Source organism: Mus caroli, unplaced genomic scaffold, assembly GCF_978045245.1.
Source record: "Mus caroli unplaced genomic scaffold, Mus_caroli_1 scaffold_11, whole genome shotgun sequence".
Lineage (NCBI taxonomy): Eukaryota > Metazoa > Chordata > Mammalia > Rodentia > Muridae > Mus > Mus caroli.
This window is the reverse complement of record NW_028227266.1, coordinates 18,449,071-18,463,372: the sequence shown is the minus strand read 5'-3', so window position 1 is coordinate 18,463,372 and position 14,302 is coordinate 18,449,071. Positions and strand designations below refer to the sequence as shown.

The 14,302-nt window shown below is 50.3% G+C and overlaps 1 protein-coding gene across 9 annotated transcripts in view; it reads right to left on the bottom strand.

The window, feature by feature from the left end:
- Dnm2 (dynamin 2) overlaps positions 1 to 14,302 on the bottom strand; it is an 82,483-nt gene that overhangs the window by 13,518 nt on the left and 54,663 nt on the right. For 3 of the 9 annotated variants that reach the window (XM_021171782.3, XM_021171774.3, XM_021171777.3), the window contains exons 9-14: positions 13,899 to 13,966; positions 13,207 to 13,345; positions 10,830 to 10,916; positions 6,432 to 6,502; positions 2,802 to 2,853; positions 1,926 to 1,937 (exon numbers count right to left, since the gene is read on the bottom strand). In XM_021171782.3, the coding sequence (XP_021027441.1) occupies positions 1,926 to 1,937; positions 2,802 to 2,853; positions 6,432 to 6,502; positions 10,830 to 10,916; positions 13,207 to 13,345; positions 13,899 to 13,966 (429 nt within the window). Of the gene's footprint in view, positions 1 to 1,925; positions 1,938 to 2,801; positions 2,854 to 6,431; positions 6,503 to 10,829; positions 10,917 to 11,718; positions 11,858 to 13,206; positions 13,346 to 13,898; positions 13,967 to 14,302 lie in introns of all 9 variants that reach the window. The other 6 variants (XM_021171775.3, XM_021171776.3, XM_029481333.2 and 3 more) reach the window with 3 other exon arrangements.

Here is a 14,302-nt window from a genome sequence, read left to right as displayed (position 1 = left end):
GCAAAATCCCCAAAGCACCCTTCCCTCCCCTGCCACACCCCCCCCACCTGTGTGGACACCTTTCCCTCCCCGCCCTCTGCCTGTGTGAGCACCCTTTCCTCCCCCCCCCCCCCCGTGTGGGTACCCCAATGTAGCCCCAGATAACACCAATCCCACGAGTACAGACAGACTGATTCCAGGGAACAGCGAAGGCTGTGCCTCCTTATCTCCAAGGTAGATTTGGAACCTAGGGTCACGGCCGTAAGGAGCTGGGTGAGAAGGAGCTAGGGGAGGTGTGGCAAGAGCAGAGGCAGCTAGGATGGCCATTCCTGGGGCACAGTAACAGGCATGCAGGCATGCAGGACAGAAAGGACCCATCCCAGGGGCTTGAGCAGCAAGTAGTAGCGAGGCGAGCTCAGCGGGAGCCATGATGGTTTCCTCTCTGGGTGAAGATCACTTGGAAGAACAAGTATGGCCAAGGCACCCGAGGCTACGGCCGGCCACGCTCATGATCTCGAGGCTGTGTGTGGTTTTGTGGCCAGGAGAATGGAACAATGTAGGAACAATGGCCACCTAGAAGTGCTACTTGACTGCTTTGCTCCAGGCCTGAGGCTGATCTGGTCCTAGGCCCCTCTTCTCTAACACTGGCCCAGGTTTCGACTTTGACCCAGCCTGTTTTTGCCAGGACCCAGGTGCAACAAGGACCCACCACTTACACACAGAAGTGGCTCAACCTTTGCAAAAGGTCAAAACTCCAAGAATATCCCTGCAGAGAATGGTGGTGGCAGCAGGAGAATATCCTGGAGAAAGGGGTCTGTCAGGGCTTGAGGCCAAGCTGCTTGCAGGGAGCACCTCCACACAGACTCAGCTTTCAGCAGCGCTGGGCCTCACACCCTTCTGACAACCCCAGCTCCCAGCCCTTGAGCAAAAGGAAGATGCGTTGCCCACAGTTAGGATGGCAAATGCGATACACACCGACTGACTGCGAGGAGTAGTCTATGGCAACAATTCTGAGCACAGCAGAAAAGGTGCTGGGATCACTCTGTGATATCTGTCCCAGGCAATGGATAAGGAAAGTGGGAAAGTGGAACTGACCATCCAGCTGCTGTGAAGGCAGCAGACTAGAGGGAACCTGCTTATGTATGCCTATGTGAGTATAGGAGTAGGATATCACATGGAAAATTAAAAAAAAAAAAAACAACAACAACAATCAGTCACAATAGCTACAGAATGGGGAGTCAATGGTATGCATATTAAGAAAGAATGCCAGGGTTGATTAGCAGTGTCTGCCCTGGGCTCACTGTGGAGGAAAATCACAGGAAAGAGTGTTGGATCATTTAGTCAATGCCTGCCAGAGGCACAGAAAGGCAAATTTCCCCATGTGGTAAGACTGGTCAGTCAGTGATGTCTGCAGGAAGAGAGAGAGGATAAGGCCTGGCAGCAAGAATGAATTCCAAGCTGGGCGTGGTGGTGCACACCTTTAATCCCAGCAGAGGCAGTCAGATTTCTGAGTTTGAGGCCAGCCTGCTCTACAAAGTGAGGTCCAGGACTATACAGAGAAACCCTGTCTCGAAAAAAACCAACCAAAAAAAAAACAAAAACAAAAAAAAAGAATGAATTCCAGCAGGTCCTGAGCAAAATCTGCATGTCTAGGAAGCTGAGGTGGGGCCAGAGGCAATGTGTGAATGCGTATTTGCCATCTTTGAACTATAGGACACCAAGAGAACCTGCTAGGACTGAGCAGAGGGGGGTGTCTCCCAGAGAGCTGCAATTGGGTTAGTATTTTTGTGAGAGCAACAGATCCCCAGGACAGCGCGAGGTCCAGTGACAGCGGTGCCGTGTAGCTCCCGGGTTAGTGCACATTTTAGTTTTTTGAGCAGAGGGTGAAGGCAGGCCTCCTTTACTGCTAGTCTCTAAGTTAGTTACCACACTAAGCAGGTACTTACCAAGATCTCCCCCTTTGAGAATGTAAAGTTAGGGTTGTGGGTCAATCAAGGGAGAGCAGGAGAGATGGAAGGGACGTGTAGGGACAGAGAAAACGCAGGGAAAGCACAAGGGCAGGAGAAGGAAGAGCAGAGGAACAAAAAACAGCAAAAGAAAAAAATTACATGCTATTAATTATATTCATGGTGTTAATATTTAATTCATTATCTTCTTTAAAACAAAAAAAAAAGCAACAACATATGTACTACCTATGGCAAGCACACATACAAAAAGGAAACTCAAAATCATGCATTTGTTACATCTCTCCCCATCTGGCTCTAAATCGTGCAAGATACAACAGCACAGCGCCCCACCCCCACCCCAGTCTGACATGGGAAGGGAATTGGGGGACAGTGCAGAAACTGGACAGAAAAACAAGCCCAACCAGACACGTAATACTGGCATCTCTGAAGCCATCTGTAAGTATGCGAAGCCTCTGAAGCTGGGGTGGGATTATAAAGGAGGCCTGGGGTTCTCCAGGCATGGCATTCAAACCATCCCCATCTTCCCTGAGTTGCCTGTGGCACCTTCCATGGTTTCTACCTACCTGCCTCCATTCCTGGGGCCAAGAGTTAGAAAACATACACCTCGGGGTCACTGTAACACATCTCCTGCTTTGAGGGTCAAGTTGTAACTTTCACATTAGATGTCAGATGAGGCCTTTGGGTGTTTGCAATTTGCCCCAAGGTCCTGTGGAAGCCTTAGTTCTAACAGCTACATAGCCCAGAAGCTGACAGAGCGGCCTAGTACTAAGGAGTCGGTTCTCACATCAAATGCTATGATGAGCTAAGTATACTCCTGTCTTCAGAAGGGAGTGCCAGCTGAGACTGGGGAGCTACCTGATTGGGTATGGCCCTCTTCTTGTTCAGCTGCGTGCTCCTCTGCTGGGCACTGTAACACAAGCAGAGAAGGCATATTCAGATGAGACGTGGGAGGGAGGTAAAGAGCTGCCCTGGAGGCCCGGGCTGTCTGGCTAACCCTGGCTTCTAGAACCTTCTCATGGCCACTCCAGAAGCACGAGCTATTTCCCACAAGTCACTGGAAGTTAGAGCTTCAAAGAAGAGGTGTAAGATGCAGGGGACAGGGACAGAAAGCTGGTTCCAGGGGACCCTGAGCACAACGTACCTGGGGCTTCTTCACGTTCTCTTCCCACCACTGACCCTTCATCAATCTACAAGTGGCTCTCATCACCAGCCCTGATAGTTCTGGGGCTTACACTGGCCAAATGGCTGCTAGAAGGACTTGCCCAAACCCACTATGGGAGGTTCCTGCATGTCTTCTCGTCAGCAGCAAGTCTGCACCTTCAGCTTTGAGAAGGGGATGCAGCAGACCAAATACAAGGCCTCGTGTGTGCTCCCCTTCACAGACCCGCAGCAACTCTAGCTCCCTCTTCCTCTCTCACTCTCTCTTGAGACAGGTTCTCACTATGTAGCCCTGGCTATCTTAGATCTCAATGTAGACCAGGCTGGACAGTTACTGAAAGAGATCTGCCTGCCTCAGCCCCCCAAGTGCTGGGATTGTTGGGCTTCAAGTTCTCCAGGCTGCCTCCATATGCAGTATGTGAAGTGCTGGGGACAAAAACAGAGCTGTGTGTGTGCCAGGTGCTAAGCGCTCTGCATGCAGTGGCGCTGTAGACAGAGCACACTCTACTTCCTGTAGCTGCCCACCACTCTCCTTATTGGTTCTGACGCATGTTCTAACAATAACACAACCATCCGAAAGAAACCGTGTCCTGCCACTCAGCGGTTATAGTTTTCTTTTCTTATAAAGATGTACATGTGTATGTATGTCACTGTGTGTGCCTGCCTGCATGAGTTTATGTGCACCACACATGTGAGGTGTGCATGGAGGCCAGAGGGCACTGGAAGCCTGGAGTGGCAGGTGGTTGTGAGCTACCTGATGTGGGTTCTGGGAACAGAACCCAGGTATTCTGCAGAAGGACACAAACAGCAACACACTTGGTTTCGCCACCGGCTGGCTGCTCTGAGATTCTGCCTACAGCTCAAACCGGCTGAGTTTCAATTGGGAAACTCAATTTAAGGTTGTTAAGTGAGCGTACAAGCCAGGGACCCCAGTGGAGGCTAAGGGAGGAGGAGCAGAGTCTGTGCCTAGGCTGGGCCACCTCAGGAGTTCAAGTAGCCTAAACAGAGAGACTAGGAAGCAGCAACAAAGCTTCAGTCAGTTGCTAGAAAGGCGGTGAGTGTTTGGAGGAGACGGGCTCTTTATTGGAGACTGGTAAGGACCACATAGACGCCCACCTAGTGCTCTTCTGACAGCACTCTCCCAGGGCTCGGCATTTATCTTTATGTTTTTGGAGGGCGTAGCATTGTGCACATGGGAATCTAACTAGGCATGCAGCTTAGACAGCAAGCACCTTTACCTGCTAAACCATCTAATCGCCCTATTTATTTATTTATTTATTTATTTATTTATTTATTTATTTATTTTTTGAGGGAGGGAGGGTTTCCTGTGTTCCTGACTGGCTTCTACTTCAGATATATAACCAAAGATAACTTTGGACCAATTGTGCTGTTTCTATCTCTCTTCCAGTGGGCTATCACACCCCTTTGATTTGGTGCTAGACTTCATGCATGCTAAGCAAGTGCTCTACCAACTATGCCACGGCAGCAGCCATCATGGGGCGTTTCCTTTAGGCCCTGTGTATAATGAGCCATCCTGAAGAAGGTGAGACTAAGCTAAGCCATCATTCACAGTATAGTGACAAGGGCCCAGATGTGCTACATAAGTGCTACATGGCTCCCTCAAACAGCAGCCAAGATGGTGATGGCCCTAACTAGAGACTCTGGTGCCATGGCAGGGGATCTAAACTCTTCTGCTCAGGCGTCAGGGCCTACCTGATGAGGGGCATGGTCACCAGCTGTTGTCTCCATCCTGCCTTACTGGCTGGCGTCCTGCCTATTGGTCTCCCTGTCCAGTGCCAGCTCCCTGCAGTCCCCTGTCAGCCACTGCATGATTTCTTTGTGACGGTCTCCCCAGTGCTCATCCCTCAGGCTGCTGTGCCACTGTCCACTACTCCCCAGTCTGTGTGCCCTATACGGCAGGCTCTATGGTGTCTTACCCAGAGTCCTCTTCACAAGGCCTGGCTGGGGCCCTGGTTGAGAGAATGGCTGTTGTAATTCAAGGGCTTCTGGAACATCCCCCACAGGTTTGAGGCTCCCCAGGGAGGACACCCCGGGTCACACACCAGGGAAAAAGGCACACAGCAGGCAATACCCACCCTGTGACCAGCTCCTCAGTATAGAAACAGCTGGGTAAGTGGGAAGGCCCCGGAATCCAGAGAAAGAAGTGGAGTGGTCAAAGGAAAAACAGGAGAGATTGTGAGAAGGAACTGTGGATGAAGTGTGAGAAGCAGACACATTGAGGTGAGGAAACTGAAAGCAACCAATGGGGGCCACTCTGCTGCCCATGCAGGGCTGGGAGAGCAGGGCTTAAACAGGCTGCCTTCCCCAGCCCCCAATGCAGCCCACCCCAGGGAAGAAATCACCCAGCTAAGGGCCCTAGGCTACATGTGCTCAGGGGGGCTTCTGATCGACCAGTCAGTCATTCACTTCATTCACTGCCATGTGCCCGCTCAGAGCTCATGGTTCACCAGGTCTGCCCAGAGACAATAGACAGTTCAGCCTTGTGCCCACAAGGCCCTCCCACTTAGCAAGTCTCTAAAACCCGAAGGTCAGGCCCCATAGCCACCCTCTGGACTTCCAAGAGCCTTGAGCGGACTGAGTCTTAACAGTCTATCTTTACACATGGACTTCCTGTGGACAAGTGGACCTGGCCTGAATTGTGTACTGCTCCAGCAAGGGACCTGGCACGAAAGGACATCAGTAGTATAGATGGACACAAGGGTCTGTCTTTTGGTGCCTGGTGGTATCCTATTGTCCAAAGCTAAGAAAACCTGCATGAGCCACCAGAACACCCCCAGTGGCACCCAAGTTTGCCCAGCTGGTCCAGAGCTTATGGCTGACCCAGGACCAATACAATCAGGTGTGGTATCTGTTGTTTTGGTCCTGTGGTCTAATCCAGGGTCTTGTGCATGCTAGCCAAATGCTAACAATGGAAACAACCCACTCCAAGGTTCTGGTTTTAAGTCTACAGTACGTATGTATCTGTGTACAGTGTGTGAAAGGCAGAGCCCGCACAGTGCTCCAGCTGTGAAAAGCTCTAAGAAGTCATGCAGAGTATGAACCTGGCTGGCCTCCTCTTCCCTGAGAATGGCCACAGAGTACACACTTTGTCCCTGAGATGTCCATAGACAACATACTAGGTGAGGACACTGTGACAGAAGTCACAGTTAGCACAGAAAGCGCCAAGGCACTCTCAAATGGCTCTACCCTTTGCACAGAAAGCGCCAAGGCACTCTCAAATGGCTCTACCCTTTGCCCAGCATCCCCAGCAGATGGATGAACACTCTGGTCTTGGTGCTGCCCCTCTGACAATGGCTGTATACGTACTTGGCAAATCCAATGAAGTCTTCATGGTTTGTGTTGATGTAGGACTGCTCAATGTCAATCAGAAGAAGAATCTAGAGGAAAGTAGGGGTGTGTGACTACAGTGTACAGAACAGCAAGGAAGGCACAGTACTCTATGTATGTGTACACACACACACACACACAGCAGAGGGCAGCAGACATAACTGGTGCATCCCCCAGCTCTCCCAGACAGGATGTAGCAGGAAGGCTAAATCACCAGGACAAGGGGAGATCTGCAGGTGGAAAAGAGCCACACAGGAAGGCTGGGATAAGGGGATAGTGCCTGGTAGCTCAATGTGGTGGGCATGGGTACTGCCTTGGGGCTGATCACGAGAGGTGCTGTCTTCCTTGGGCCACGGCCTGACCTGTGACCTGGGGCCTAATGTTCCTAAGTTATGGAAGTGGATTGGAATTCATTCTCTTCTTTTTCTTTTTCTCTTTTTATTGGTACTGCCATTGTTGGGAGTCAGGATTTATAAATGTTAGGAGAGAGTTTTTCCACCACGTTGCACCTGAGCCAGCTTCAAATCACAGCGCATATGCCATCAGACTAGCCTTTGGGATCTCATCAGTTCACATGCACGCATGCATGCACACCCACATGACAACATATGTGTATATTATACAGATACTCTCCCAGCTGCATTCTGAGTTCAAGCCAGCATCACCTGATGTGTGGCTTTCCTTTCTTTCCTTCCTTTTTTTTTTTTTGAAGACAGGATTTCTCTGTGTAGCCCTGGCTATCTTGAACTCAGAGATCCGCCTGCCTCTGCCTCCCAAGTGCTGGGATTAATGATGTGCACCAACATGCCTGGCTTATGTGTGGCTCTGTTTTCAAACATACTAATGTAAAATTAAGAGTATGGCTGAGGGCTGGAGAGAGGGCTCAGTGGTTACAAGCATCTGTTGTTCATCCAGAGGCCCCGAGTTCAATTCCCAGTTCCCACATGGTGGCTCCCACCTGTCTCCAACTCTGGTTCCAAGGGATATGATGCTCTCTTCTGGCCTCCACAAGCACCTGATATGCACGTAGCACACACACATTACATGCAGACAAAATATTCATTCCCATAAAAAAATCAATCAATCAATCTATCTATCTATCTATCTATCTATCTATCTATCTATCTATCTATCATCTGACATGGACACGGGTCTTCTCTGTGTAGCCCTGGCTATACTGGAACTTGCCGTAGACCATATACCTACATATGGTCCACCTGCTCAGAGATCCACCTGCTTCTGCCCTCCTGAGTGCTGGGATCAAAGGTGTGCACCACTATGCTTGTATGCTTGGCTAATAAATCTTAAAAAAAAAAAAAAAAAAAAAAAAGATGGAACTCAGTCCCACACACACTAAAAGCCCGATCACCTCTGCAGGTGCCCCAGCAAGTGTGTACATGCCCATACCTGAGACAGCTGCACTCTCAAATCTGGCAGACAGAGATGCCGTTAGATAGTCCACTGCCAACCTCATTACAGCCCTGTCTGCTAGGATGCTAATGGTCCTAGTTTGCAAAGGCTGAAGTCGCTCCATGGACTCTACTGACTCAGGCAGCTTTCTACCCTAGTTCCTATTAACAACAGGCCAGGCTGCCTGGCAGAGGGGCTCTGGTTCCGCTGGCAAAGGTTTCTGCTGGCTCAAGGCCAGACACTCCCTGGTCAGTGTGTCTCTAGCTCCTCAGTGATAACCAAGACAATGTACACAGACCTAGGAGGTTGTTGGGGAGGGCGGGGTGTTGTACAGAGTCCCTGAAGCTGGCTCTGTGAGGCCACAGCTCTGCTGTGAAGCCTGGTAGTGTCCACAGGGGATCCCAGAGGCTGTGTGCACAGGAAGAGCAGCAGCAGCCTCAGGAGCAGTGATGGAAACAAGCAGAAGTGTTCATTTCGGTGGTGTATTGTTTTGACTTTCTGTTTGTTTTCTGGGGACAGGGTTTCCCAGAGCCCAGGACAGCTGAGAAAGACCTTCACCTCCTGATCCTCAGGCTGCCTCTGCGTCCTGAGCAAGCTCAAGTGCACCATCAGTGAAAGGTTCCTGAGGGCGGGAATAGAACCCGGGCTATGTGGATGACAGAAGCACTCTGTCCTTGTTTTATTTTGAGACAGTCTCATAATATAACCCAGTCTGTCCAGCCTTGAATTCTTGCTCATCCTATTTCAGTCTCTCCATACTGTGATGACAGGCCCCTGCATCAAACCCATATCTCCTAGGCCATGGGGTTACAGAGTGTCTAAGAGGTCCAGTACTAAATGCAGGCTTAAAGTCAAAGGAGCCAGTTTTTTCACCATGGCAGGCCCAATATGAACACTTGTAGTAATTTAGATTTAAGCACCTGTAATGAGACCCTATAATTAGATTTAATATTTTTATTCTATATGTACAAGGCCTGCATATATCACATTGTGCGTGCGTAGTGCTTACAACACTAGAAGTAAGTATGGGAGCTCCTGGAACTGAAGTCCTAGATGATTGTGAGTTAACATGGGAGTGCTGGGAACACAATCAAGGTCCACCGAGGAGGCCTGGCTCCAGCTCCCCTCCTGAAGGGTTAGTGACAGCCCAGGGTATGGAAGTGCAAGGCTCCAGATGCCCTAGCACTTCTCCAGCAGGTAGGGGCAGCTCTAAAGCGATACAGTAGATTCACAGTAGAAAATGTCCCAACAATGGAGAAAGTCACACTGCCACCATAGGTGACACATGGCCCTCAACACTGGGTCAGAGTTGGAAATCACAGTCTCCCCGAAGCACTATGGAGAAAGGCCTGGCAAAGAACAGAACACCTTGGTCTTGAGAAAATGAACAAAGATTTAGTTGCATGCATAGAACAATCTAATCTGTAGTTGCACAAAGACATTAATGCACCTGAACAATCATGGTGGAAGACTTCTCAATGCATCATGGGGAGGCCAGGATACAGGTTGGTGGCCACAGATAATAATAATTCGTTTTTTTCTTTCTCTCTTTTTTTGGGAAGGTGGTGGTAGGCGACACAGTCTCATGTAGCCCAGGCTGGCCTTGAACTCAGTTATGTAGTCAAGGGATGACATGGAGTTTCGGGTCTTCCTGACTCTGCTCTGATGACAATTGTGCCTCACCACACCCTGTTGATAGGGTGCTGGAGGTGGAAACCAGGGCTTCGCATGCTAGGCAAGTGCTATACTAGCCTCGTCATGGTCCTAGGCCTCAGAATGGATCTGGAGCTGTTAAGATGGCTCAGCAGATAAAGACACTTGCTTGGAAGCCTGGTGAACTAAGCTTGACACCACCCCACACCACCCCCAGAACTTCTGCATAAAGAGAAGGCAAGAACCCTCCTCAGAGATGTTCTCTAGCCTCCACATGCATGCCATGGAAAACACACGTGAGATAAACAGCTGTAAACCACCAATCAAAGAAAATACATGGTGGAACTTGTGGCTCTAGCTGCATATATAGCATAGGATGGCCTAGTGGGCCATCAATGGGAGGAGAGGCCCTTGGTCTTGTGAAGGTTCTATGCACCAGTATAGGGGAATGTCAGGACCAGGAAGCAGGAATCGGTGGGTTGGGGAGCAGGTAGAGGGGGAGGGGATAGGGGATTTTCAGAGGAAACTAAGAAAGGGGATAACATTTGAAATGTAAATAAAGAAAATATCTAAAAAAAAAATCTAAAACCAAAACCAAAACCTCACAGTGTAAGCATGATTGGCGCATGCCTTTAATCCCAGCACTTGGAAGGCAGAGGCAAGTCGATTTCTGAGTTCGAGGCCAGCCTGGTCTACAGAGTGAGTTCCAGGATCACCAGGGCTACACAGAGAAACCCTGTCTCAAAAAACCAACCAACCAAACAAACAAAAATAAATAAATAAATAAATAAGTAACCTTATCTTATTCAAATGCTGATTTCTCTGTCCCCGTATCTGGTGGCAATCTGGACATGTACTGTAATGTCTATTCTAAGTATCTCTTGTCTCAATGTTGTGTGAATACAGTTGTCGGTTTATTCTCTGTTTTCTTAATAAAAGCTGATCTGCCAATGGCTGAGCACTGGAGAGTATATGGCTGGACTTCTGACCTCAGCCAGGGGAGGATAAAGAAAGAGAGGAGTCTCCGTGATGATCACCATAGGAACACATTGGAGCAGAGAGAGCCAGACCGATACCAAGATACAAGTACCTTGGAGACTATGGCTGGGAGGCAGCCAGATCAGCTTCAAGGATTAGAAGAGATTAGTAACCACTCAGCTATTGTGTCATAGAGCTTGATTAAGGACATCATACAGTCTCTGACTAATTTATTTGGAAGGCAGGTTGAGTTAAAGTAAAATATCACTTCACAAAACTAAACTCTCAAAATTTGCTAGACATGAGCAAACAGGAAACAGAGAACTGGTACAATACCTGGTCCTTGGTTCTCCCTTCTCGCTCCCTGATGTAGGTGGTGACAATTCGCTCGGTCTCCTCTCGCAGCCGGGGGTAGGAACTCAGCTGGGGAGCAAGCAGAAGGGCTGAGCTGACAAGGTCTTCATTGCCAGGCCAGGGGAGGGGAGGGGAGGGGAGCCGGGAGACAAGGGCAGGCCAGTCAGGAGCATGTGGAGTAGGAAAGGCAAGAGGGTGCCGTGCATGCTGAGAGCCGCTTGCAAAGCCAGCGATTGGAGGTGGAAAGTGGCAGAGAGGGTGAGTGACACTTGCTACCCAGAGGTGCCAGGCAGCCCCCTCCCGCCCAGCACTAGGTACAGGCAGAACAAACTGATGGCCCTCACTGGGCATTCGAATGAGCATGGTGTCCTGCTCCAGGATAACAGGCACAGCATCGGGGTTGCTGAGCTCAGGGAACCCTTTGCTGGAAACTATACCCTGATCTCTGTGAATTTGGCAGCCATGTGGCCAATCCTCAGACTCTCTCCTTTTTATCTGGGGTAGTGAGTGACCCGAGCCACACTTTCCCCAGGAGGGGAAAGATGCTGCTAAATGCACCCTGATGCAGGAACACGCAAGAGGACACAGTGGTGGCAAGGGGTGACATCTAGGAGCGAGAATGGTTTCACAGATGTGACTGTGCTTGGACATGGCAAAGGCTTCCCCACTGGACCCCAAAACTGAGAGGGTGGGACGTGTGCGCTGTACCTCCCCCACTCAGCCTGCCACGCAAAGTTCCAGATGGCATAGGTGACCACTGTGCCCAGCAGGGGTCCCCTGTAGGCAGGGTTGTCCCAAGGCTCAGCGCTGACACCAATGAAGAGATGATAGGTGGGAATTGATGAGGGACAGGAGGAGCAAGACCTGTTACCTTCTCAGCACACTTTTTAATGACCGTGGCTAGCTCCGACACCACCAGGTCAACACACTTCAAACTCGGCTCTTTGAGTTTTACAAGCTGTTTTTTCACGATGGCTTCAAAGGCCATGTCGGGGGTGAAGAGCCCCGTCCTGGTCATGCGGAGGAGGGCGGGACGAGGTTGAGAGACACCCAGGGGTAGTGCAGGCCACACGCACAAATGCACACATAGGACGGGAGAGAAAGAGAGAAAGAGAAGAAAGGAGAATGAGCTGGTTAGTGCATACGCAGAAAAGCCTGCGCCCACATCTGTCCTGGAAGCAGCTTGGGATAAGCAAGGCCCGGGGGAGCATAGGCTGGCCTACAGCTCAAGGCTAAGCGCTACAGGACACTCTCAGCATAGGGCCAAAGGCATGTGAGAAATCTCAATCTCATGTCTCCTTGTCTGTAACAAGGGCCCCTTCAGTTTTTGAAATGGTCTTGTAGCACAGGCTAGCCTCCAACTTAGTATATATACTGAGGATGACCTCGAACTTCTACCTTCCTACTTCCAACTCCTGGATCCAGTTCTGGGATCACAGGTATGAGCCATCACATCTGGTCTATGGGATGCTAAGGATGGAACCCCAAGCTTTGTGCAGCCAGCCAAGCACTCTACAAACTCACCCTAACGCTAACCTCAGCCCTTGCTTGGCTGGCTTATTTTGCTCTGTTTCCCATTGGAGAAGCTGAGGAAGCAAATGGGGACTTTGCTCCAGTAGGACAGGCAGCTGAAGCAGGTGCTCTCTGCCCTTTCAGAGCTGACAATGTCAAGGTTGCACAAGCAGACGCCCTCTCCTTCCCCTCAAGCACTCGGCTGCTTGGCAGGAGTGTGCTGTCCCAGGATACAGTCCTCCCAGAGGAGCCTGGTGGGTTGGGCCAAATGGAGGCAGTTGCCCATGAAGAGTGGGCATGAAAGTCCTCACTGAAGACCATGAGGACTGAGTGTGGAGTTACCTGGGAGGGGTGGGGATGGAACAAGGACAGCACAGGGCACAGTGAAGGCTAGCAGAGCCACACTGGAACCCAAGTAGCTCTGTGAAGCTGGGCACTAAGCTCTCAGTATGCCACCAGTGTTTATGTTCTTCCCAGTGCCATGGGAACAGAGAAGTGACCCGCTCCAAAGAAGCAGGCATTTGTCATTTGTCAAGGGGGATAACAGTGAAGCTTCAGGAGCCTTGGCCTCCAACAGCTGAAGAGGAATACCCAATCTGCTTCCCTAGCAAGCAGCAAAGCAACACAGCCAGATGACATCCCCATTCCACCATATGCATGCTGGGCTTGGTATCAGGATCCCAGGAGACCTGTCACCAGTCTAGCTGGTTCTAAGAAGCCCAGCATTCCCCCACCCCCTCCTGAGTGGGTCCAGACTGACACGGTCCCATCCCTGTAGGATTCTTGGAAATGAGGTAACCTGGGGCCTGATACCAAGCCTGCGGCCCCGCGTCTGCAGGTGTGGTACCTTGCTGGTGCACTGCCTAACTGTACTGATTAGCTCCTGGATAACCAGGTCCACGCATTTCAGACAGGGCTCTTTCAGCTTGACCACCTGCTTTTTCACAATGGCCTCGAACGCCAAATCCGGCGTGAAGAGCCCAGTTCTAAAAACGTCCAGACCCAGTGGGGAAGCAGGGAGAGATAAGTCAGAGAGAAACAAAGGGTGTGGTCAGCAACTTTCTAAACATTGCTAGGTCCCTGACAAGGAAAACTATCCCATTAAAGCTGGGGGGTAGGATACCAGAGAGTCCCCAACTGGGGAGCCCTCAGGGTAACCCAAGGATCTTGGGATGCTAGAGAACAGGGTACACTTCATTGATTGCAATTAAGGAGGGGACACCAGGAGGCCCACAAGTGACCCATGATGACATGGGGCCTGTGGGCATGACTCAAGTCTGGTTCCACCCAACCTCTGGTCACTATAGATCTCACAGAATAAGGTCATGTATCCTAGGAGACACAAGTAGTCAAGAGACCTAGGACAGCCACAGAGCCAAAACACACACACTTTCTCTGTCCTTGAAGACTAAGATGTTTATACAGTTCTGAAAACTATCCATGAACCTTCTAAAGGCCTCACTAGCCAGGGACTCCGAAGGTTGGGGGGCCCACATGAATGGACAGGAAGAGAACATGGGAATTCCCCATGGAACTTGCCTGACTCCGTGGATGTTCTTAATAGCATAGCTGATCTCTCTTCGTAGATCTTTCTCATCAAACTCCATCTGAGAAGAAACCAACCACACGTGGAGCCACGCCCAGGGTACCTCACAGCAGGAACAGTGGATAGCTCTGTTTCTATTCACGAGTATATTTCACAAAGATGACGTAGCAAGCTCAAACTTAGAAACAACTGAAGGTCACAGAGATGGCTCAGTAGGTTAGCATATCTGCCACTAAGCCTGCAGACCTGAGTGCATCTGGGCGTACTGGACTGCAGAGATGGCTGCATCTGGGCATACTGGACTGCAGAGATGGCTTAGCAGTTAAGAGCACTGGCTGCTTTGGCAAAGGACTCAGGTTCAGTTCCCAGCACTCACATAATGGCTCACTAAGTCCAT